The sequence below is a fragment of the Balaenoptera borealis genome (genome assembly GCF_965194805.1).
Source record: "Balaenoptera borealis genome assembly, chromosome: 19".
NCBI lineage: Eukaryota > Metazoa > Chordata > Mammalia > Artiodactyla > Balaenopteridae > Balaenoptera > Balaenoptera borealis.
The window spans coordinates 66,860,552-66,882,902 of NC_138878.1; the positions used below are offsets into that span (position 1 = coordinate 66,860,552).

General features: G+C 42.9%; 1 protein-coding gene across 1 annotated transcript in view; it reads left to right on the forward strand.

Annotated features, from left to right (window-relative positions):
- Nucleotides 1–22,315, forward strand: part of LOC309616559 (NACHT, LRR and PYD domains-containing protein 8-like) — a 35,436-nt gene extending 13,121 nt beyond the window's left edge. The window contains exons 3-8 of the mRNA XM_082367212.1: nucleotides 96–266; nucleotides 5,529–5,684; nucleotides 7,254–7,457; nucleotides 9,159–9,329; nucleotides 12,979–13,149; nucleotides 16,530–22,315. Of these exons, the coding sequence (XP_082223338.1) occupies nucleotides 96–266; nucleotides 5,529–5,684; nucleotides 7,254–7,457; nucleotides 9,159–9,329; nucleotides 12,979–13,149; nucleotides 16,530–16,746 (1,090 nt within the window). The 3' untranslated portion in view covers nucleotides 16,747–22,315. The remainder of the gene's footprint in view (nucleotides 1–95; nucleotides 267–5,528; nucleotides 5,685–7,253; nucleotides 7,458–9,158; nucleotides 9,330–12,978; nucleotides 13,150–16,529) is intronic.
- The last annotated feature ends 36 nt before the right edge of the window (nucleotides 22,316–22,351 follow it).

The following is a 22,351-nucleotide window of genomic DNA, read 5'->3' on the forward strand; positions in this document are numbered from 1 at the left end:
GGGTCTGTGGTCATAAGAAAGCCCTGGGCTTGCTAGTAGGTTTTCTCAAGCTTAATCTCTAACGATGAGCCCTTTTCCCTTTTTCTCCCACACAGACCAGAGGGCAGTGATAGGTGTTATCTCTGGTGGCAAGACTTCTGCTCTGTGTTTAGGACACACGAGAGTTTGGAAGTCCTGGCTGTGACAAACAGTACTATGGATCCTGATTCAGTGAAGGTCCTTTCTACGGCACTGAAACATCCACACTGTAAACTCCAAAAACTGATGTGAGTATAAAACACATCCTAGTTGGAAGGAATTCCATGGAAACAGTCTGTTTCCCTCTCTGCTCACTCTAGGCGTGCTGAAGGCATCCGCGTCCATAGGTTTTTTTTCCTAGTCTGACTGAGATATAATTGACATATAACACTGTAGGTTTAAGTTTTACAGCATAATGACTTGACATGCATATATTGCAAAACGATGACCACAGTAAGTTTAGTTAACAACCATCACTTCATACAGTTACCAGAATGTTCTTTCCCAGTGATTGAATGGTCTACTCTCTTAGCATCTTTCAAATCTACCACACAGCAGTGTTAACTACAGTCACCCCAGCACTTATTTGTCTTATAATTGGAAGTTTGTACCTTCTGACCACCTTCACTCAATTCCCCCACCCCCCACCTCTGACAACCATAAATCTGATCTCTTTGTCTATGAGTTTCGTTATTTTTTAGATTCCACATGTAAGTGAGGTTGTTTTTCTAAAGAAGACATACAGATGGCCAACAGGCTCATGAAAAGAGGCTCAACGTCACTAAACATTAGAGGAATGCAGATGAAAACCACAATGACATATCCCCTCACACCTGTCATCAGAAACACAAGAGATAACAAGTGTTGGTGAGGATGTAGAGAAAAGAGAACCCCAGTGCACTGTTGGTGAAAACATGAATTGGCGGCCACTGTGGAAAACAGCATGGAGGTTCCTCAAAAAACTAAAACTCCTAGTTGTTTTTACTGCTCGAATCGTCATGTGCTAAGCAGGTACTTAGTATGGTTTACCACTGCATTCCTTTGAGGTAAGTACTGTTATCCTGATTTTTTTAAAAGGGAGAACCAGAGAGGTTAAGTGACTTGTCTGAGATCACACAGCTGGTAAGCTTTGGGGAACGCTCTCCACCTCAGGTGGTCTGAGGCTCGCCTCCTCCATCACCACACCCCACTTCTGTGATGCACCACGCTTAGCAGGCCCCTGCGTGTCACAGGTCAAGATTTCCATGAAAGAGGGAAGAAGGTGAGCCAGATCCAACTGCAGTTTGGCAAGCTCTACGAAATGAAAAATGCATGTGCACCTTGACCCCAAGGTCCACTTTTTTAAATCCACCCAAGGTAAATACATATGCACATACTCGGAGGAATGGTTGAGAACATCACTGCAACATTATCTTCAATAGCAAAAAATGTACAGACATTTATGTAGCACTCACCCTCTGCTGGGCTGTCTGAGGTCCAGCACTGTGTTTCAGTGCTCTTAAAACTCACAACCATCCTAAAGAAGTAGGTATTTCATGAGGAAGCTAGGGCACGAGGTTACACAGCTGGTACCTAATTGGAATACAGATTTAAACTCCAGAATCAGTGGCTCCAGAATCAGTTCTCTTAGCTATTACCTTATACACCCTCTCCCTATGGTTTTTAAAACCCAGAAACTCAATACTTCATCAGAATTCCTTGAAATGGCCCACTTGACCAGTATCTGACCTATTTTCTCTCCTGTTATTATAATGATTATCATTAACTCCCATTTTTTTAAAAAGATTTTTTTTGATATGGACCAATTTTTTTAAAGTTTTTATTGAATTTGTTACACTATTGCTTCTGTTTTATGTTTTGCTTTTCTGGCCGCAAGGCATGTGGGAATCTTAGCTCCCAGACCAGAGATCGAACCCACACCCCCTGCATTGGAAGGCGAAGTTTTAACCCCTGGACTACCCGGGAAATCCCTAGCTCCCATTTTTTGAGTGCCTCCCTTTCTACATCAAGCCCTATGCAGAACCTCTTACAGGCATCACTTGTGTTCATTCTCGCGACTGTCCTAAGTGGAAAATGTCATGAGCTCTCTCGAGGACGTGAAATGAAGCTTGGGGAGATTAAGTGATTCACGTAAGGTCGTCCAACTAGGAGGCTGAGCTGAGAAGAGAATCCAGTTTGGAGCCCTGGGCTGCACAGAAAGGGGCCTCACGCATTTATGGACTGATTGAACGAAGAAGAACTAATTAGCAAATGGGGAGATGTTGGTCAAAATGTACTACAAACTTCCAGTTAAACATTGAATACTTTCCGGGGATCTAATGCACAGCATGGTGACTATAGTTCACAATACTGTATCGTATACTTGAAAGTTGCTAAGAGAATAGACCTTCAATGTTCTCACCCCAAAATAGAAATGGTAAGTATGTGACCAGATGGAGGCGGTTAGCTGATGCTCAGGTGGTAATCATTTTGCAATATGTAAGTGCATCAAATCAACAAGTGCTGTACACTTTAAACTGATACATTGTTATCTGTATCATCTCAACAAAGCTGGAGGGGAAAAAAAACTAATTAGCCACCTTGATTGTGGTGATGGTTTCATGGGTGTATGAACACGTACAAACTCATGAAATTGGGTGCATTAGATATATGATAGATGCACTTTTTTTGGTGTGTCAATTATACCTCAATAAAACTTTTCAAGAAAAAAGAGCTGATGGGCTGATGCGAGCCTATGATAACCGGACACTGCTTACCTCTGCAGCTTTAGGCATGTGAGCCCCCTCGTGTTGAATGAAGACTTAATCAGAGTTTTGGTGGAAAACCAGTACCTGAGATACTTGGAAATACAAGACACTGAAGTGAGATGCCAGGTCATGGAGTTTCTGTGCAACGCCTTGAAACATCCCCAGTGTTTTCTACAGTGTCTGAGGTGAGACGGGGAGGGATGGAGACAGAACCCTGGCACCCAGGCGGTCCATGCAGAGGTGGGGGTTACATGCTCAGCCTGCCTGACATCTTATTGTAATCAGTTGTCAGTTTCACTCAGCTTTTTTCTTTGATCAAAGTATAGTTGATTTACAATATTGTGTTAGTTTCAGGTGTACAGCAAAGTGATTCAGTTATACATATATATATTTTTTATAAATTTATTTATTTATTTTTGGCTGAGTTGGGTCTTTGTTGCAGTGCGCGGGCTTCTCATTGCTGTGGCTTCTCTTGTTGCAGAGCACGGGCTCTAGCCGTGCAGGCTTCAGTAGTTGTGGCTCGCAGGCTCAGTAGTTGTGGCTCGTGGGCTCTAGAGCGCAGGCTCAGTAGTTGTGACGCACGGGCTTAGTTGCTCCACGGCATGTGGGATCTTCCCGGACCAGGGCTCTAACCCGTGTCCCCTGCATTGGCAGGCGGGATTCTTAAGCGCTGTGCCACCAGGGAAGCCCTACATATATATTTTTTTAACATCTTTATTGGAGTATAATTGCTTTACATTGTTGTGTTATACATCTATTTTTGCAGATGCTCTTCCATTATAGGTTATTGTGAGATATTGAATATAGTTCCCTGTGCTATACAGTAAACCCTTATTGTTTATATATTTTATATATAATGGTATATATCTGTTAATCCCAAACTCCTAATTTATCCCTCTCCCCACCCTTTTCCCCTTTGGTAACCATAAGTTTATTTTCTATGTCTGTGAGTTTGTTTCTCTTTTATAAATAAATTTATTTACATTATGTTTTAGATTCCAATATAAGTGATATCAAAATATTTGTCGTTAACTCACTTCACTCGGTATGATAATCTCTGGGTCCATCCATGTTGCCGCGAATGGCAATATTTCATTCTTTTTTATGGCTGTTCACTCAGATTTTTTTTAAGGTGACAATTTCATATATGTATGCACTGTGAAATGATTGCTACAGTCAGGCTAATTAACCCATCTCACAAAGCCACCATCTGAACACTTGAGATCAACTCTCTTATCAAACGTCAAGTACACACTACAGTCTTATTAACCATCGTCACCATGATGTACATTAGATCTCCAGATCTTATTCATCTTCTAACTGGAAGTTTGTGCCCTTTGACCATCATTTCCCCCACCCCAGCCTCTGCAACCACCATTCTACCCTCTGGTTCTAAGTTTCACTCAGCTTGAAAACTACAATTTGATGTCCCAGGTGTGTCTGAGATAGAGAAACCATAGCCCTAGGGGTGAGCTTGGGCCAGCCCACCCTGGCTTGTAAGAGCTGATTGTTAAACATTCAGTAATTTGGTGAGGGTTGTTAAACAGCATTATTAAAAAACTAACTCACATAAACTTAGTATCAAATAAATTATATTAAAAAACAAAGGTAACACTTAAAACTCATTACTTCCTAATTTTTCTTACTATAATATTATCGGTGTCAGTGTTCAGCAAACCTTTTCTGTGAAGGGCCAGGTAAGGAATGTTTTCAACTTTGCAAGATGTATAGTCTCTGTCACGACTATTCAACTCTGCTATAACATCTGAATTAAATAGTGGTGACAGAGTGCTAAAATATCCATTGCCAATATGCAAATGAATAGGCATGGTTGTGTTCCAATAAAACTTTATTATGATTAATAATTATGTATTCATAGAGTTCATCAATAACTTTAATGATTTATTAAGTATCAATTGTATTATTAATAACTGTAATAATTATATAATTTACTAATGATTTTATTTATGTATGAACACTGCAATTTGAATTTCATTTAATTTTCATGTGCCACAAAATATTCTTTAACTATTTAAAAAAATGTTAGGGATTTCCCTGGTGGCGCAGTGGTTAAGAATCCGCCTGCCCATGCAGGGGACATGGGTTCAAGCCCTGGTCCGGGAAGATCCCACGTGTCACGGAGCAACTAAGCCCGTGCACCACAACTACTGAGCCCACGTGCCACAACTACTGAGCCCGTGCACCCTAGAACCTGTGCTCCGCAACAAGAGAAGCCACCGCAATGAGAAGCCCGCGCACTGCAACAAAGAGAAGCCCCCTCTCGCTGCAGCTAGAGAAAGCCCGTGTGCAGAAACAAAGACCCAACACAGCCAAAAATAAATTTAAAAAAAAATTTTAGATCACTCAGTTCACAGGCTGTACAGGACCAAGTGGTAATGCAAATTTGGTCCAAGGGCCATAGTTTGACTGAATCTCATTCTTTATCCTGAAAATGGTTTGGCAAATAAATGTAAAAAGAAGTTATATTTCAAGGGCAGAATCAAGTCCCTGGTTTGGAATTAGAGCCCGACAGTTCACCCATGCCAATTTGCCATGGCCCTGAGTGTGTATTATTTTCTATTGATTATTTGCAATTCAGACGCTGAATTTGATGTAGGTTTACTCAGGGAAGGTGGAAATCACCCCTCCAGTCACTCTTGGGTGAAGAACAAGGATGTGAGACAGTAGGTGAGGTCTAGGTGGTTATGTGGGTACCATTTTCCCCAGGAGCTAAGGTTCAGCGTTTTCGCGTGGCTTCTGCAGGTTGGAAGATTGCCCTTTCAGCCCGAGAAATTGGGCTGACCTTGCCAGGAATCTCAAGAACAACGTTCACCTGAAGACTCTAATGCTGAAACGCAGCTCCCTGGGGAGGTTTGGGCCATGTCACCACCTGCCAGTGGCCCAACTGGAGAAGCTGTCGTGAGTCTTTTTTGTGGTTGTCATGCCGTTGCCCAGTTGTTTGGTAGATTGAGTGTTTCTAGGAGAAAAACAGAAGTGGGGGAATGTGTGTATAATGGAGCAAAATTAAGTCGTGATTGTTAATGACATAGATGGGGCAATGAAGGCTTGAGCTGAGAGAGAGAGAGAGAGAGACAGAGAGACAGAGAGACGGAACTACATAAAAGTACATATTTGCATCTAATATCCTAGAATATATAACTATAATGAGCCTGATGTATCCATCATCCAGTTTTTGAAGTAGAACCTTAACAGTACTATTTTCCTTCCTCACTGATCATATCAACCCCCAATCCCATGACCCCCACCCCCCCACAGCCATCTTGAATTGGGTCGATCAGGCTCCTTATTTGTATTTACACTGATAATACTGTATATGGATCCTTAAACAGAGCACCGTTTTGCAGTGCTTTGAATTTCACATAAGTGGCCTCATTGAGCATGTGTGCATTTTCCAATCAACCGACATTTTAGTCTTCCTCAGTGTTTTGTTGTTTCTATAGGCTGTTCCTCTTTGGTGCTGAAGGATAACATTTGTATGAATGTGCAACAATTTAGGTGTCCATCTTACTTGCCACCTATAGTTGAGCTATTAACACACACACACACACACACCCTGACACACCGACACACGCTAGTAGAATTGCCACGTCATGGAGAGCATTCATCTTCAGTCCTACCACGCTTGTTTCCAGACTGTTGGTACCAACTTGCAGTCCCACCAGTGGTGTGTATGCAAGTTCCCCCAACTCCAAATTCTCATCTGACTCTTGTTACTGTTACTGCTTTTGCCAATCTGTTGAGCAGAAAATAACATGTTATTGTTTATTTATGACTCAAGTACCACTTTATTATTTTTTGAATTGAAGTATAATTGACTTACAATATTATATGAGTTTCAGGTGTACGACACAGTGATCTGATATTTTTCTTTTTTTTTTTTTAATATGTCTATGCCACTCTCTCACCCTGTCACATCTTACCCCTCCCCCTCCCCATATCCTCAAGTCCATTCTCTAGTATATTTTTTGATATTTTTCTACATTACAAAATGATCTCCACGATAAGTCTAGATAGTTATCATCTGTCACCATACAAAGTTATTACAACATTAGATACTTTCTTGTTTACGTTTGCACTTCCCTCACCACACATGAAAACGTTTTCAGGACCTTCCTATACATCTTAGTTTCTCTAATACGAGTGCCCGCGTCTGTCTTCAGTGCATGTTTCTATTTTTCTTTACCTTGTGAGATGGTGTCTCTTCCCAGGTCACCTCCATATATGTTATTTACTGTTTGGTCATTGCTGGTCCCTTTCTCTTCCCTCTTCATCCCTCTCTGTAACTGTTTTCCTGATCCCCAATTGCTTCTCACATCAAAGTTGCTATCCCCCCCCCTTAAATCTGGGAAGCCCTAAGAGCTTTTAACAGAAGTAGGATGAGGCGTTTGCATGTAGAAGGAAAGCCCTGATTGAAATCTTCATCTCTCAGCATGAGACAAGGAAAATCCTGTCACAGGCATGAATTAAATTGCATCCCGTCTGTGTGTGTCCCTCCCACAGGTTGGAGAACTGTGACCTCACGTCACTTTCCTGCAAAAGTCTTATCTCTTCTCTCACGAGTAACAAGAATCTGACCCATCTGAGCTTGGCAAAAAATGCCTTGAAGGATGACGGGGCGAAACAGCTTTGGAATGCCTTGCAATGCTCTCAGTATCCTCTGCAGAGGCTGGTGTAAGTCCCCAAATGTCCTCTTTTTGGAACTCTCTGGAGTAGAATAGGGCGATGGAGAGCGATTGTGATATATGTGTCCATTTATGCAACATACTTATTAAGTGCCTACTGCATATTAGGCATTGTGCTGATACTGGAAGAAAGCATAATAAAGAGGAAGGTGGTTATGATTTCAGTTTCAGAGGCAAATTATCTAGCAGCAGAGTTCTCAAACTGTGTGCCGAGGTACCCAGGGGTGAACTCACAGAGGCACTGCAGGATATTTTAAATGTAAGAGATACTGACATCTGTTCATCGCTGCAAGAACTCTTAGCTTGAGGTAGTTCTGTTCTAACATCAGGTTGTGCTACATTCCTTTCAATGATGTCATATCTTTGCAAAGCTCCGTCTTTAGCAATTGCGATCACTAGAGCGAGTGCATCGCAAAAAAGTTCTTTAACAGATTTTATTTTATTTTTTGGCCATGCCGTGCAGCTTGTGGGATCTTAGTTCCCTGACCAGGGATTGAACCCGGGCCCTCGGCAGTGAAAGCGTGGAGTCCTAACCAGTGGACCACCAGGGAATTCCAGAGGGCAAAATTTAATGAAGTACAGGGGTGATGTGAAAAAAGTGAGACGCTAAGGAGGGCATAAATGGAGAAAGTTTGGGAACCTCTGATCCAATGTATTCCTCTAACTCCTAGAGTTTGGGAGTGAGTGTTACACCTCTGAGATCAGAATAATGTAATGTGACCTGGCTTTCTGCTTGAAGTGAGTCATGTAACAACCTCGGTGATATGGACCAGGATACATACTAAGTGATATCCTGTTTGGTATTTATCTCACTCTATCCTGAATTCTTTAGATGACTTCCCCTGGGTATCAGGGCACGTTGGCTGTCACTGACAGAAATTAAACTCAGACTGTCTTAAACCCTAAAGAAATTTGCTGGCTCCTAAAACCAGAAATGCTGAACTGACACACAATATCCCCTGAACCCATTGAAGCTTTCAGGATCCCAAAAAGAAGCAGGAAATGGTGCAGCTGCTTTGGAAAACAGATGGGTATCTCCTCAAAAGGTTAAACAGAGACGTAACATGCCCATGAGTCAGCAATTCTACTCCTTGGTATACATGCAAGAGAAATAAAAACAAAATCTGCACAAAAAATTGTACGCGGATTTCCGTAGCAGCATTATTTGTAGTAACAAAAAAGTGGGAAACAATCCAAGTGTCCAAAAGCTGATGAATGGATAAAGTGTGGTCTATCCATATGATGGAATATTATTCAACCATAAAAAGCAACAAACTATATATTAATACATGCTGCTACGTGGATGAATCTTGAAAATATTACGCTAAATGAAAGAAGCCAATCACAAAAGACCACATATAGTATGATTCCATTTATATTAAATGTCCAGAATAGGCAAATTGAGAGGAAGAGAAAGCAGATTAGTGGTTGCTAGAGCTGGGGTGGGTGGGGGAAGAAATTGGGAATGACTGCTAAAACGTACACTGTTTTCCTTTTTGGGGTGATGAAAATGTTCTAGAATCGTGGTAAATGTTGTGCAACTCTGTAAATATACTGAAAACCAATGGTGTGTACACTTCCAATGGGTGAAATATATGGCACGTAAATTATATCTTGATAAAGCTGTTATACCAAAAAAAAAAAGGCAGGAAAGAAAGCTAAGGGTGTTTTGGTTGGTGTTTCTCTGCAGGCTGAGAAATTGTGCCTTGACTTCTGAGTGCTGTTGGGATATGGCTTCTGCTCTTGATAAAAATAAAACCCTGAGAAGTCTGGACCTTGGTTTTAATAGCCTGAAGGACGACGGGGTTATCCTGCTCTGTCAGGCCCTGATGAACCCTGACTCTGGCCTACAGATTCTTGAGTAAGTTGTCCCCGTTTCCTTCTTTGAGACCAAGTGTCTGTAAAATTCTCTTGGGGTAGAATGTGGGAATGTGTTTTGCACTTCTGGGGGTGTTCCCTCCATTTGGTTGGAGGACTTGGAAACTTCAGAGCAGTGGTTCTCAACATACAGTCCTCAGACTAGGAACCTTTTCATCAGGGAAGTTGTTAGGCAAATTCTTGCATCATTTGTCTCTCTGTGTCTGGTTTATGTCACTGAGCATAATGCCCTCAAAGTCCACCCATGTTGTCACAAACAGAATTTCATTCTTTTTATTGGCTGAGTAGTATTCCATTGTGTGTATATACCACATCTTCTTTATCCATTCATCTGTTGATGTGAATTGAGGTTGCTTCCATGTCTTGGCTATTGTGAATAGTGCTGCTATGAACGTGAGGGTGCAGGTATCCCTCCCATATCCTGGTTTCGATTCCTTTGGGTCCATACCCAGAACTGGGGTTGCTGGATCTTGTGGTGCCCTGAGGGTGGGGACCCCCCCAGTCTGTGCTTCACAATCACCTCCCATGATTCCCGTGAATGCTAGAGTTTAAGGACCATTGTTAAATTCTTCCATTCAATGAAAGATAAAGAAAAATTTGTTAATTTTAGACTAATACCTTAGATGGCGAGTCTTCCAAAATCAATGTTTATGCTTAGGGAATCTTTTTTTTGTATATATTTTTTTCCTTCTCCTAAAGGTCTCTATGGTAACATGCATACTAGCCAAGTGATTTGAAAGAATTCATCCTATTTTTAATTGTTTTAGTGGTTACCCTAAATATTTAGAAAAGATTTATAGACATCTCTGATGACAAAGGTTGAAACTTTTTTTTGAGTTATTTTTTAAATTTTTTATTGGCGTATAGTTGATTAACAATGTTGTGTTAGTTTCAGATGTACAGCAAAGTGATTCAGTTATACATATACAACTTTTTTTTGCCGCTTTCCTACCTGCATTTTCTGTTCACTATTGGTATGATCTGGGTTCTAAGTCTAGATCACTTTTTTCACTCAGAAATGTTAGCTTTTATTTTTTTATTGAAGTATAGTTGATTTATAATATTATATTAGTTTTAGGTGTACAGCATAGTGATTCTGTATTTTTATAGATTATACCCCCATTAAACATTATTATAAGATAATGGTTACAATTCCCTGTGCTGTACAATATATTCTTGTTGCTTATCTATTTTATACATAATAGTTTGTATCTCTTAATTCTATACACCGAATTTGTCCCTCCCCTCTTCCCTCTCCCCTTTGGTAACCACCAGTTTGTTTTCTATGTCTCTGAGACTGCTTCTGATCTCGGAGAGGCAGCAGTGAGAGGTGGCATGAAGCGAGATCTTAATTCCCAGCCCAGGAACTGAACCTGGGGAGCCTGGATGAAAACCAGGAATCCCAGCCACCACACCCGCTGGCTCTTGCCCCCAGTGAAAAATGCATTTCTCACGGAGGCAAAAAAGAAACGTGTAAAACAGGTACAATTATTAGAGACATAGCACAACAACAAGTGGGAGAGCACACAGAGAAACAGTTTGCTTAGTTAAGATAGAAGCAGGGCAGAGACGCACACCCGGAGAGGAAGGGTGTGGGCGTCCCCCCTAATGACCAGGAACCCCATAAAGAGGCGGTTAAGTCATTCATATATGGCAGTTCTTCCGGGTCTTTGTTTACCTGTGGCCAATTATCTGATTTCTTTTTCCACACCTGACCTGCCCTAGGACCCTCCCCAACTTGCGTGCGCAACTTTTTTCCAAGATGGATTTCAGCCCAGAGGCCTATGGGACGGCCTTAGCATCACATGCTATGGGGTGGTGCCCCTCCTTTTTGACCCCCAAGGAGCCTTTCTGCATATATGCAACGTCTCCCTTGCTCCAAGGATGGGAAATACATAACCTCTTGATCTTTTAACAGGGTTTGTCCCACTCTGTCCCTGCCATAAAAATGTCCAGTGTCTGGTTATTTACCCTATTTCTGTTACTGGTTTTTATATCGAGGTGCAGATCTCGAAATATAGACAGGAATCCGGTCATAAATATGTAGTCCTGGAGTCCGTTTGTCTCTTGCTTCAGGAAATGTAAACAGGGGGCTGGGAATGAATGTCTGGCCTGGAGCCCATCTTCTTCTCACCCAAGGAAGTGTAAACAGGAGGCCAGTTGTAAATGTCTAGCCTGGAGCCCATCTATCTCCTGCCTCACTTTTATTTTGCATATATACTCATTTGTGTTATTTTTAATATTGCACATATAAGTGATATCACATAAGTCTAGAGCATTTAAATCACATTATATTACATCCTTAATTTCTAAGATTAGTCCTGATAATGGATTTCGTTTTTGTTGATAATTAACTACTCGAAGGGAGTTCTGGAGGTCACAATTCTTTTACTCCAGAAAGTTAGTCTTGGGTTTTTTTTTTTTTTAATTATTTATTTATTTATTTTTGGCTGTGTTGGGTCTTCATTGCTGCGTGCGGGCTTTCTCCAGTTGCGGCGAGCAGTGAGTACTCTTTGTTGCGGTGCGCGGGCTTCTCATTGCGGTGGCTTCTCTTGTTGAGGAGCACGGGCTCTAGGCGAGCGGGCTCAGTAGTTGTGGCTCTTGGGCTCTAGAGCACAGGCTCAGTAGTTGTGGCTCGTGGGCTTAGTTGCTCTGCGGCATGTGGGATCTTCCCGGACCAGGGCTCGAACCCGTGTCCCCTGCATTGGCAGGTGGATTCTTAACCTCTGTGCCACCAGGGAAGTCCTAGTCTTGGGTTTTAAATATTGATTCATCTCTTAGAGTGAGTGAAGTATATTTTCAAGTATGAAATAAATTTCTAGATGAGCACAAATGAAAAAAATATATATACATATATATATGTACATAAACTGATTCACTTTGCTGTACACCAGAAACTAACACAACATTGTAAATCAACTACAATTTTTTTAAAAACTACTACTATATTTATTTATGGTTGGTTGGTTTGTTGGTTGGTGGGATCTTCGTTGCTGCATGCAGTCTTTCTCTAGTTGTGGCGAGCAGGGGCTACTCTTTGTTGCAGTGCACGGGCTTCTCATTGCAGTGGCTTCTCTTGTTGCGGAGCACGGGCTCTAGTCACGCGGGCTTCAGTAGTTGTGGCACGTGGGCTCAGTAGTTGTGGCTCATGGGCTCTAGAGCACAGGCTCGGTAGTTGTGGCAGACAGGCTTAGTTGCTCCGTGGCATGTGGGATCTTCCCTGACCAGGGATCGAACCCCTGTCCCCTGCATTGGCAGGTGGATTCTTAACCACTGCACCACCCGGGAAGTCCTACTACTATATTTAAAATAATCAACAAGGACTTACTGTATAGCACAGAGAACTCTGCTTAATATTCTGTAATAACCTAAGTGAGAAAAGAATTTGAAAAAGAATAGATATATGTATATGTACAACCGAATCCCTTTGCTGTATGTCTGAAACTAACACAACATTGTTAATCAACTATACTCCAAAATAAAATAACATTTTTCAAAAGAAAAAGAAGCTACTTGGAATGAAATGACTCATTCTGGTCGGAGTGTGATTTCTAGGCTGTGAGCAGCTAGGCTGGCTGAGCTCTCAGATGAAGGATGTGGTGACTTCTCTGCTCCCTGTTTCTCTCCCATAGGCTGGAAAAGTGCCTGTTCACCTCCGTCTGCTGCCGGGCCATGGCTTCCGTGCTCCTCAACAACCAAACTCTGGGATACCTGGACTTGAGCAAGAACGACATCGGGTTTGGGGGTATCCTCCTCCTGCGTGAGGCCGTCAGGAAGAGGAAGTGGGGATCTGAGGTCTCTCTGTAAGTATCCGCTGGGTTCCCTGTGCAGGATGCGTAGCCCTAGGAAAGCTCCTCATCAGCAGTGATATTCTGGACCCCAAATGCTGTCGGCACATGTTGCTAACGACCTTTGTTCCTTTCCTGGGGATTTTTTTAAAAATAAATTTATTTATTTAATTTAATTTATTTATTTATTTTTGGCTGCATTGGGTTTTCGTTGCTGCACGCGGGCTTTCTCTAGTTGTGGCGAGCGGGAGCTACTCTTCGTTGCGGTGCGCGGGCTTCTCATTGCGGTGGCTTCTCTTGTTGTGGAGCACGGGCTCTAGGCGCGTGGGCTTCGGTAGTTGTGGCTTGCGGGCTCTAGAGTGCAGGCTCGGTAGTTGTGGCGCACAGGCTTAGTTGCTCCACGGCATGTGGGATCTTCCCAGACCAGGGCTCGAACCCGTGTCCCCTGAATTGGCAGGCGGATTCTTAACCACTGCTCCACCAGGGAGGTCCTCCTGGGGATTTATAGTTTCCTTCATGTGGCTGACAGACCACAACTCTTGCGTGTGAAATCAAACCTGGATTCTACTGTCTGCTCTTTTTTTTTTTGCATTTTAAAAATATTTATTTGTTTGTTTGTTTTTTTACAGTAGGTCCTTGTTGGTTATCTATTTTAAGTATAGTGTGTACATATCAATCCCAAACTCCCAATCTACCCCTCCCCCCCACCCTTCCCCCTGCCCCGGTAACCATAAGTTCATTCTCTAAGTCTGTGAGTCTGTTTCTGTTTCGTAAATCAGTTCATTTGTATCATTTTTTTTAGATTCCGCATATAAGCAATATCATATGGTATTTGTCTTTCTCTGTCTGACTTACTTCACTCAGTATGATGATCTCCAGGTCCATGCATGTTGCTGCAAATTGCATTATTTCGTTCTTTTTTATGGCTGAGTAATATTCCATTGTATATATGTAGCTCATCTTCTTTACCCATTCCTCTGTTGATGGACACTTAGGTTGCTTCATGTCTTGGCTATCGTAAACAGTGCTACAATGAACACTGGGGGGCATGTATTCTTTCGGGTTATGGTTTTCTCTGGATATATGCCCAGGAATGGGATTGCTGGATCATATGGTAGCTCTATTTTTAGTTTCTTAAGGAAACTCCACACTGTTCTCCATAGTGGCTGTACCAATTTATATTCCCACCAACAATGTAGGAGGGTTCCCTTTTCTCCACACCCTCTCCAGCATTTATTGTTTCCAGATTTTTTGATGATGGCCGTTCTGACTGGTATGAGGTGGTAGCTCATTGCAGTTTTTTTTATTTTAATTTTTATTTATTTATTTTTGGCTATGCCTCACAGCTTGTGGGATCTTAGCTGCCCGACCAGGGATCGAATCCACAGCCCCTGCATTGGAAGTGCGGAGTCTTAACCACTGGACCGCCAGGGAGGTCCCCTCATTGTAGTTTTGATTTGCATTTCTCTAAGTGATGTTGAGCATCTTTTCATGTGCCTCTTGGCCAACTGTAAAAAAAAAAAATACAAAGTAAAAACGTAGCCGGCTGCTCTTACACTGTTTGTTTCTTCATCTTCTCTCCTGTCTTAAACAAATGAATGTGTTATCATCACTTACCAGATCTGCGGCTGTGAAGGGCTTAGGGGATCTATTTCTCCTTCTGTAATATTGGATTGGCATCCTCCTCCGGAAGATACTATGAGGATTGGAAGAAAGTGCATCTATAAGGCACTAAGTTCAGTGCCTGAGACCATCATCATCTCAATTATCGATGGATTCTGGGTAAAGGTCATAGGAAACAGCTGGTGTATTCATTATCTGTTGCCCTGGAATAAATTATCTCAATGCTTAATAAGGCAACACACATTTGTTGTAAAATTTCTGAAGGTCAGAAATACGGGAGCGGTTTAACTGGATGGTTCTACTCAGGCTCTTTTACGAGCTGAGTTGAGGTGTTGACTGGAGGGTGATGAGGCTGGAGGACCAACCTCCAAGCTCACTCACGTGGCTGTTGGCAGGAGGCCTCAGTTGCTCTCTGCAAGGCTGCTCCTAACGTTGCAGCTGGCTCTCTCCTGAACAAGTGATGGGAGAGGGAAGAAGGGGGCGGGGGGGGGGCAAAAGTGCCCAAAACAGAACCACAGTCTTTTATTACTGAATCTTGAAAGACCCATCCCTTCTGCTTTATTCTAATGGTCACACAGACCCACTATAGCCCAGTGAGAGAGGGGGCTACATGAGAGTGTGAATAACAGGAAGAAGGATCTTTGGGGCCACTTGGAGGCACCTGCCACACCTTGTAATCGGTGGATCCAAGGCACCTGGGCTTCATCCCCGAGCTCTTGAGAGCTGCACCATTGATCTTGAGTTTGTTGACTAGAAAGATATATTCACAACCTAAAAGTTGAGAGGTAGGTTTTATTCAGTGGGAATTTTTAGGACTTCAAGCCCAGGAGTCAGCGTCTCAAGTAACCCTGAGAAAACTGCTCCGAGGAGGCGAGGGGGGAGCTAGGATATACAGGAGTTTTGCAACAAAGGGCAGGTGGTAGGAACAAAAGATTACTGTTAATAAAAGGAAAGCAGATATCTTGAGTTAAGGCATTTAGCACTTTTCTATGTATGGGAAGATGCAAGAGTCTGGGCTCACTGAAATCATTCCTTTGATATGTATCTCAGCTACTTGGGGCCAGTATCCTGTGTTTTCTCATCCTGAGTTCCCTCAGGGCTCACCGTGGGGAGTGGCTGCAGTCTGATGGCTGCTAGATGGCAGGTGTTCTTTGTTTCCTTCCTGAGTTCCCTCGGGGCTCACCAGCTCACCATTGGGTTGCAATCACTGATGACTGTGACATCCTTTGTTTACTGATACGGCAGGCAATATTCCATTTACAGTAAGTCCCCTACATAGGAACCTTCAAGTTGCAAGCTTTCAGAGATGTGAACGTGCATTCACATATCCAATCACGTAAGTTAGTTCACCTGTCTGGCGTACATTGTCTCGTGCGTGCGTCCTCTACGGGTTGTGCAGCTTACCCTCCGTCTCCTATTGCTGATGAGCCTTCAGCTCTGCCATCTCCCACCTCCTCTCCCTCCTCCAGTCAGTAACTCTTCTTGCCTGTTCACTCAATGCCAGCCCCTGTATGCCAGCTGTTATACTGTACTACTGTACTTTTCAAGATACTGTTCCGTAAGATTAAAAACGTTTTCTTTGCTTTTATGTATTATTTGCATGAAAAGTATTATAAACCTATTATAGTACAGTACTATACAGCTGATTGCGTTAGTTGGGTACCTAGGCTAACTTTGTTGGACTTATGAACAAACTGGACTTACAAACGTGCTCTCAACGGAACGTGTTCGTATGTAGAGGACTTACTATATCAATCTCATGGGTGGTAAATTTCTGTCCTGGAGGTTTTACATATTTTCCAGCACTGCAAAAGAAAACGGAGCATAGGAGAACCAAACCTGATTCTTATCCTTCTCAGGGAGAAGAAACAGAGCGATGGAGTGGATATGATGCGAAGACTGGAGGGCCCAGTGGTGAACAACAAAATCCTGAAGATAGTTCAGGACTGGAAAGATGAGTGCTGTGATAAGGCAGAGTGGACGAATTGATCTTGTGACCCCCTGGATAATTTTTTCCTGATGAAAAATTGGGCAGTGGTTTCCTATTCTGTGGGCCATTCTGAGTCTACCATGGCTCAGTTAGTTCTGGGAAATGGTGTAACGCGTGACCTCCAGATAGCTCCCTCGGAGATACTGAAGGTCATGTGTCAGACGTAGATCAGTCACGGAATTGGGGGCACCACGTAAGGGGCATTCCAGCTCACTTCTACTCCTGGCTTCTGGATGTCATTGAATATGTCATGCTAACATTGTCTCTGGGAAATATCGGACTCACCTACTGGAGTATAGTGAGAATTGAATTAAAAATGTGCATGAATGCAATTCAAAAACTTGTCAAGTGTTGTTTATTTACAAATAGACTTGTACATCAACTGTTACGAAGGAAAACCATCTTGCCTCGAAAGAGGGTCCACTACTGTATAGCACAGGGAACTCTGCTCAATGTTATGTGGCAGCCTGGATGGGAGGAGACTTTGGGGGAGAATGGATACATGTATATGTATGGCTGAGTCCCTTTGCTGTGCACCTGAAACTATCACAACATTGTTAATTGGCTATACTCCAATCCAATACAAAATAAAAAGTTTTAAAAAATAATAATAATAAAATAGGAAAAAAACAGGGTCCAGAGAAAATTTCTGAGGGAGATAATATAGCAAGTGATGGAACAGGGAAATAACCTCATGTTTAAGGAACTCTTTTTTAAAAAGTGAAGTGTGGGACTTCCCTGGTGACGAAGTGGTTGGGAATCTGCCTGTCAATGCAGGGGACACGGGTTCGAGCCCTGGTCCGGGAAGATCCCACATGCTGCGGAGCAACTGAGCCCGTGAGCCACAACTACTGAGCCCGTGTGCCACAACTACTGAAGCCGGCGCACCTGGAGCCCATGCTCCGCAACAAGAGAAGCCACCACAATTAGAAGCCCGCGCACCACAACGAAGTGTAGCCCCAGGTCTCTGCAACTAGAGAAAGCCCACGTGCAGCATTGAAGACCCCATGCAGCCAAAATTAAATTAATTAATTTAAAATAAATAAATAAAAATAAAAAGTGAAGTATGACAACTTTTTTTTGAAGTTTAGTCCATTAATAAACAAATTAAAGCGAATTTCTCTTGGATGTGTACTAGGCTGAACCTGGACCCAGTTTGTAAGGTCTAGAGGGTGGTTTCCTGAATTCTGTCTCCCCAGTGACCATCACAGGACCTTGAGAAGCCTTAGAATGTGCAGGTGGCCTCCTGTGCAACGTCGTGGAATAGACTGCACATGACAGGGCAGACTCTGCACTTTTTTTTTTATTTTGGCCGCACCGCGTGGCTTGTGGGATTTATTTCCCCAACCAGGGATTGAACCCGGGCCCTCTGGACCAGCAGGGAATTCCCCAGACTCTGCAGTTTTTCGGGTCCTAGCTATCTAGCACAGGACTAAAGTAGTTAGGGCAGCATTTAGAACACAAAGATCTAGAAAGCAGTCATACAAGTATTTTCTTTTGAAACAGTCCTCTTTTTCTACACAAAGTGATGACCGGGTATTACCTACCTTGGTTTCTCAACTCTTTAAAGGGGTTTTGTTGCAAAAGTCAGAGCAGTTGAGACCCTCAACCCCAGCCCCAGTCCATTCTTCAGGGGTGGACAGAAATAAATGTCCATCCAAAGTCGGTCTCTAAAGTGAAAATTTGCTTTAATTTGTTCTCCAGAGCCCAGAATTTCACACGTGATGCATTGCTAAGAGGATTCACAGTGACTGAGGTGAGGCTGCCCAAAATACTTTGCCTGGGGTCGTCGGCAGGCTCGGAGGTGGGCAATGTAAAGCCAGAGAACCCCCCCCCAACTGACACGTTCCCCAGAAGGACCTAGGCGACCCCCACTTTGCTAAAGCAAGGAGGGAATATGCCTTGAGATGAACAAGGCTGAAAGCATGATCGAGGTTTCCCATCTTCGTGGCACACTTTATTAACACGGAATCTTAAAAGGCGCTGTAGCCTAGCTCCCAGCTCCAGACATCCTGACTTAATTGGAATGGGTGTGGCCTGAGTATCAGGGATTTTAAAAGTTCCCCCAGGTGATTCCAACCCGCAGTGAAGTATGGGAACCACTGAAGTAGGAGATATCGTTACTGTGGTAACCATTTTGCAATATATGTCTATGAAATCAACATGTTATACACCTTAAGCCTACACAGTGTTAATGATTCCCTCAATAAAGCCGGAAAAAAAGAAAGAAATGCTTTGGGAGGTAACCATTAATGTAGAGGCTCGAGGCAAAAGGTAGCTGGTGTTGCTATCAACCGAGATGGGCACTTTTTTTAAATTTTTATTTTTTACACAATTTTCAAAGGTTACTTTCCATTTACATGTATTACAAAATATTGGCTAAATTCCCCCATGCTGTGCACTACATCCTTGTAGCCTGTCTTACACACAATAGTTGGTACCTCCCCCTCCCCCACCACTCTATTGCCCCTCCCCACCCCCACTGGTAACCAGTGGCTTGTTCTCTATGTCTGTGAGTCTGCTTTTTTTTTTGTTATATTCACTAGTTCGTTGCATTTTTTTTAGATTCTGCATATAAGTGATAAAATACAGTATTTGTCTTTCTCTGTCTGACTTATTTCACTTAGCATAATGCCCTCCAAGTCCATTCATGTTGCTGCAAATGGCAAAATGTTGTTCTTTTTATGGCTGAATAATATTCCATTGTATGTATGTACCACATCTTCTTTATTCATTCCTCTGTTGGTGGACACTTAGGTTGCTTCCATATCTTGGTTATCGTGAATAGTACTGCTATGACCGTTGAGGTGCAGGTATCTTTTCGAATTAGAGGGTTTTTTTTTCCCAGATATATACCCAGGAGTGGACTTGGTGGGTCATATGGTAGTTTTATTTTTAGTTTTTTGAGAAACTTCCATACTGTTCTCCATAGTGGCTTCACCAGTTTACATTCCCACAACAGTGAACAAGGGTTCCCTTTCCTCCACACCCTCTCCAGCATTTGTTATTTGTGGTCTTTCTGATGATGGCCATTTTGGCAGATGTGAGGGGATATCTCATTGCCTTTTTAATTTGCATTTCCCTGGTGATTAGCAATGGTGAGAAGAGGGGCACTTTAGAATGTTGGAAGAGATTCATTTGATAACAAACAGGTATATATATTATGAGTTCACAGGACTCCAGGTAAGAGAGTTTTATGGAGAAAATCAATTGAACAAACAACAGCAGCAGCATTAGAGAGTGGTCAGTAAATGCCAGGTCCGGTGAAATGAGGACACACACACACACACACACACACACACACACACACATCACTGCTCTGGGACAACCAGGTGAGGGCTGTAGAGGTCCCGGGCACAGGTGTGCTAAGGGTGATGCAGCATCCTCACCTGATAGGTGGGAAGGGGGCGGGGCATGCAGGTGCAGAAAGCAGCTACTCCACATCTACGCTGGGTCTGGCCATTTAGAGCCGTGGCAGCCAATGGACGGCAGCCACGTCACCGGCCCAAGATTCCCCAAAGAGCCGTCACCACGTGGTTGCCAGTTGGGATCTGGTCTTGGAGGTAAGGAGTCATCTTGGTGAGTAGTTTCTCCTGTCTTGTTCCTGGTACCTTTCTCTCCCCATTTTTCTCCGTTCCTGGTTGGAACTGTTCGTTGAGCCCTACTCTGTGCTCCCTCTCTCTCCGTTTCGACTCGTCAGAGCCCAGAGACCAAAGACACCCTTAGACAGAAGGAAGTGTCCCATTTCCCCGCTTTGCTGAAAAGGTCTACCCACAAAACATTTCTGTTTGGGGTGTTTCGGTACAGCTCTCATTTCTTCCCAATCTCTAGGTCTAAAGTACAGGACAGAATTGGGGTGCTCTGACTCAGGGGTCGAGACCAGCTGATGTCTGGTCCACATCGTACAAGACTCCTTTGTTAATTCTGCTAATAATATGTTCACTATGGCTTGCAGTCATCAAAGCGCTATAGGGTCCTGAGGGTATTCTTTGTCAAGGGAGGAAACTGAGTTACAGCTGAGTTAAATGCGTTTGCCTGGGGTGCCAAGAGGTGACTCAATATTTGAAACGGGGTCTAACTGATTTCAAGCCCTGTAATCTTAACTGCTTCTGTGGAATCATTGAAGACACCTGTGCAGCAAATGAACCTATCTACAAAACAGAAGCAAACTCACAGACGTAGAGAACAGACTTGTGGTTGCCGAGGGGGAAGGGGAAGGGGAAGGGTTGGATTGGGAGTTTGGGGTTAGCAGGTGCAAACTATTACATATAGAATGGATAAACAACAAGGTCCTACTGTATAGCACAGGGAACTATATTCTACACCCTGGGACAAACCATAATGGGAAACAATATAAAAAAAGTATATATGTGTATAGCTGAGTCACTTTACTGTACAGCAGAAATTAACACATTGTGAATCAACTATACTTCAATAAAAAAAATTTTTTTAAGACACCTGTGCAGAAGGGAGTTTCAGGAAAGAATATAGATAAAGGATACAGACAAACACTGCTTTGGTGAGTCATTTGTTCCCAGAAAATAGCTTTGACCACCAGTCTTTTTTTTTTTTTTTGGCTGCGTTGGGTCTTTGTTGCTGCGCACGGCCTTTCTCTAGTTGTGGTGAGCAGGGGCTACTCTTTGTTGAGGTGCGCGGGTTTCTCACTGCAGTGGCTTCTCTTGTTGCAGAGCACGGGGCACACAGGCTTCAGTAGTTGTGGCTCACAGCCTCAGTAGTTGTGGCGCACAGACTTAGTTTCTCTGCAGCATGTGGGATCTTCCCAGACCAGGGCTCGAACCCGTGTCCCCTGCATTGGCAGGCGGATTCTTAACCACTGCGCCACCAGGGAAGTCCCTGACCACCAGTCTTAACTTATATCCCTACAACCTACAGTCCTGCTTCTATTGGAATAATGTCTTTGCCTTCTCACCAATCCTGCCTCGATTTTACAGGAGAAGGTGTCCGTCAGCCTATCCCACATTAATCCTTCCACCTGGGCTCTCCTCCCATCAACTCGCCTGTCTTTTGTGTTTGATGTATCAGTTCCCAGTCTGAGATGTATTGGAAGAGGTGGAGTTAGAATCAGATGCACAGGACAATGCTCTTTCCTAAAAGAGAGCAAGCTCTTCCACTTTACAGAACTTTACAGAACCTCTGATTTCAACTCTGTAAAGTGAGGACAATAATAATATTATTATTATAGTAATAATTGTAGTAATAATACAGTAATCGTTATATATTGATACTGTTTACAGAAAGTTTACATGAGATGCTGCAGATCTCCTAAGAAGGGATTTAGAAAAGTACTCATTTAATTTTTTTCTTTGCTTCTTCCACTGTATTTCCTCTTAGCTCTGAGCATATAAACTTTCTTAATCAGCTCATGGGAATTCCCTGGAGGTCCAGTGGTTAGGACTCCGTGCTTTCACAACGGGGGCCTGGGTTCAATCCCTGGTCAGGGAAGTAAGATCCCGAAAGCTGTCATCTCGTCCTAAAAATAACCTTCCCTAAACCATACTGATTTCTTTTTAACTACCCCTGAAAGTTTTGTGATTCTCTTCTTGCCCCTTTAATGTTTAATTTGAATTGTGGATAGATAACGCG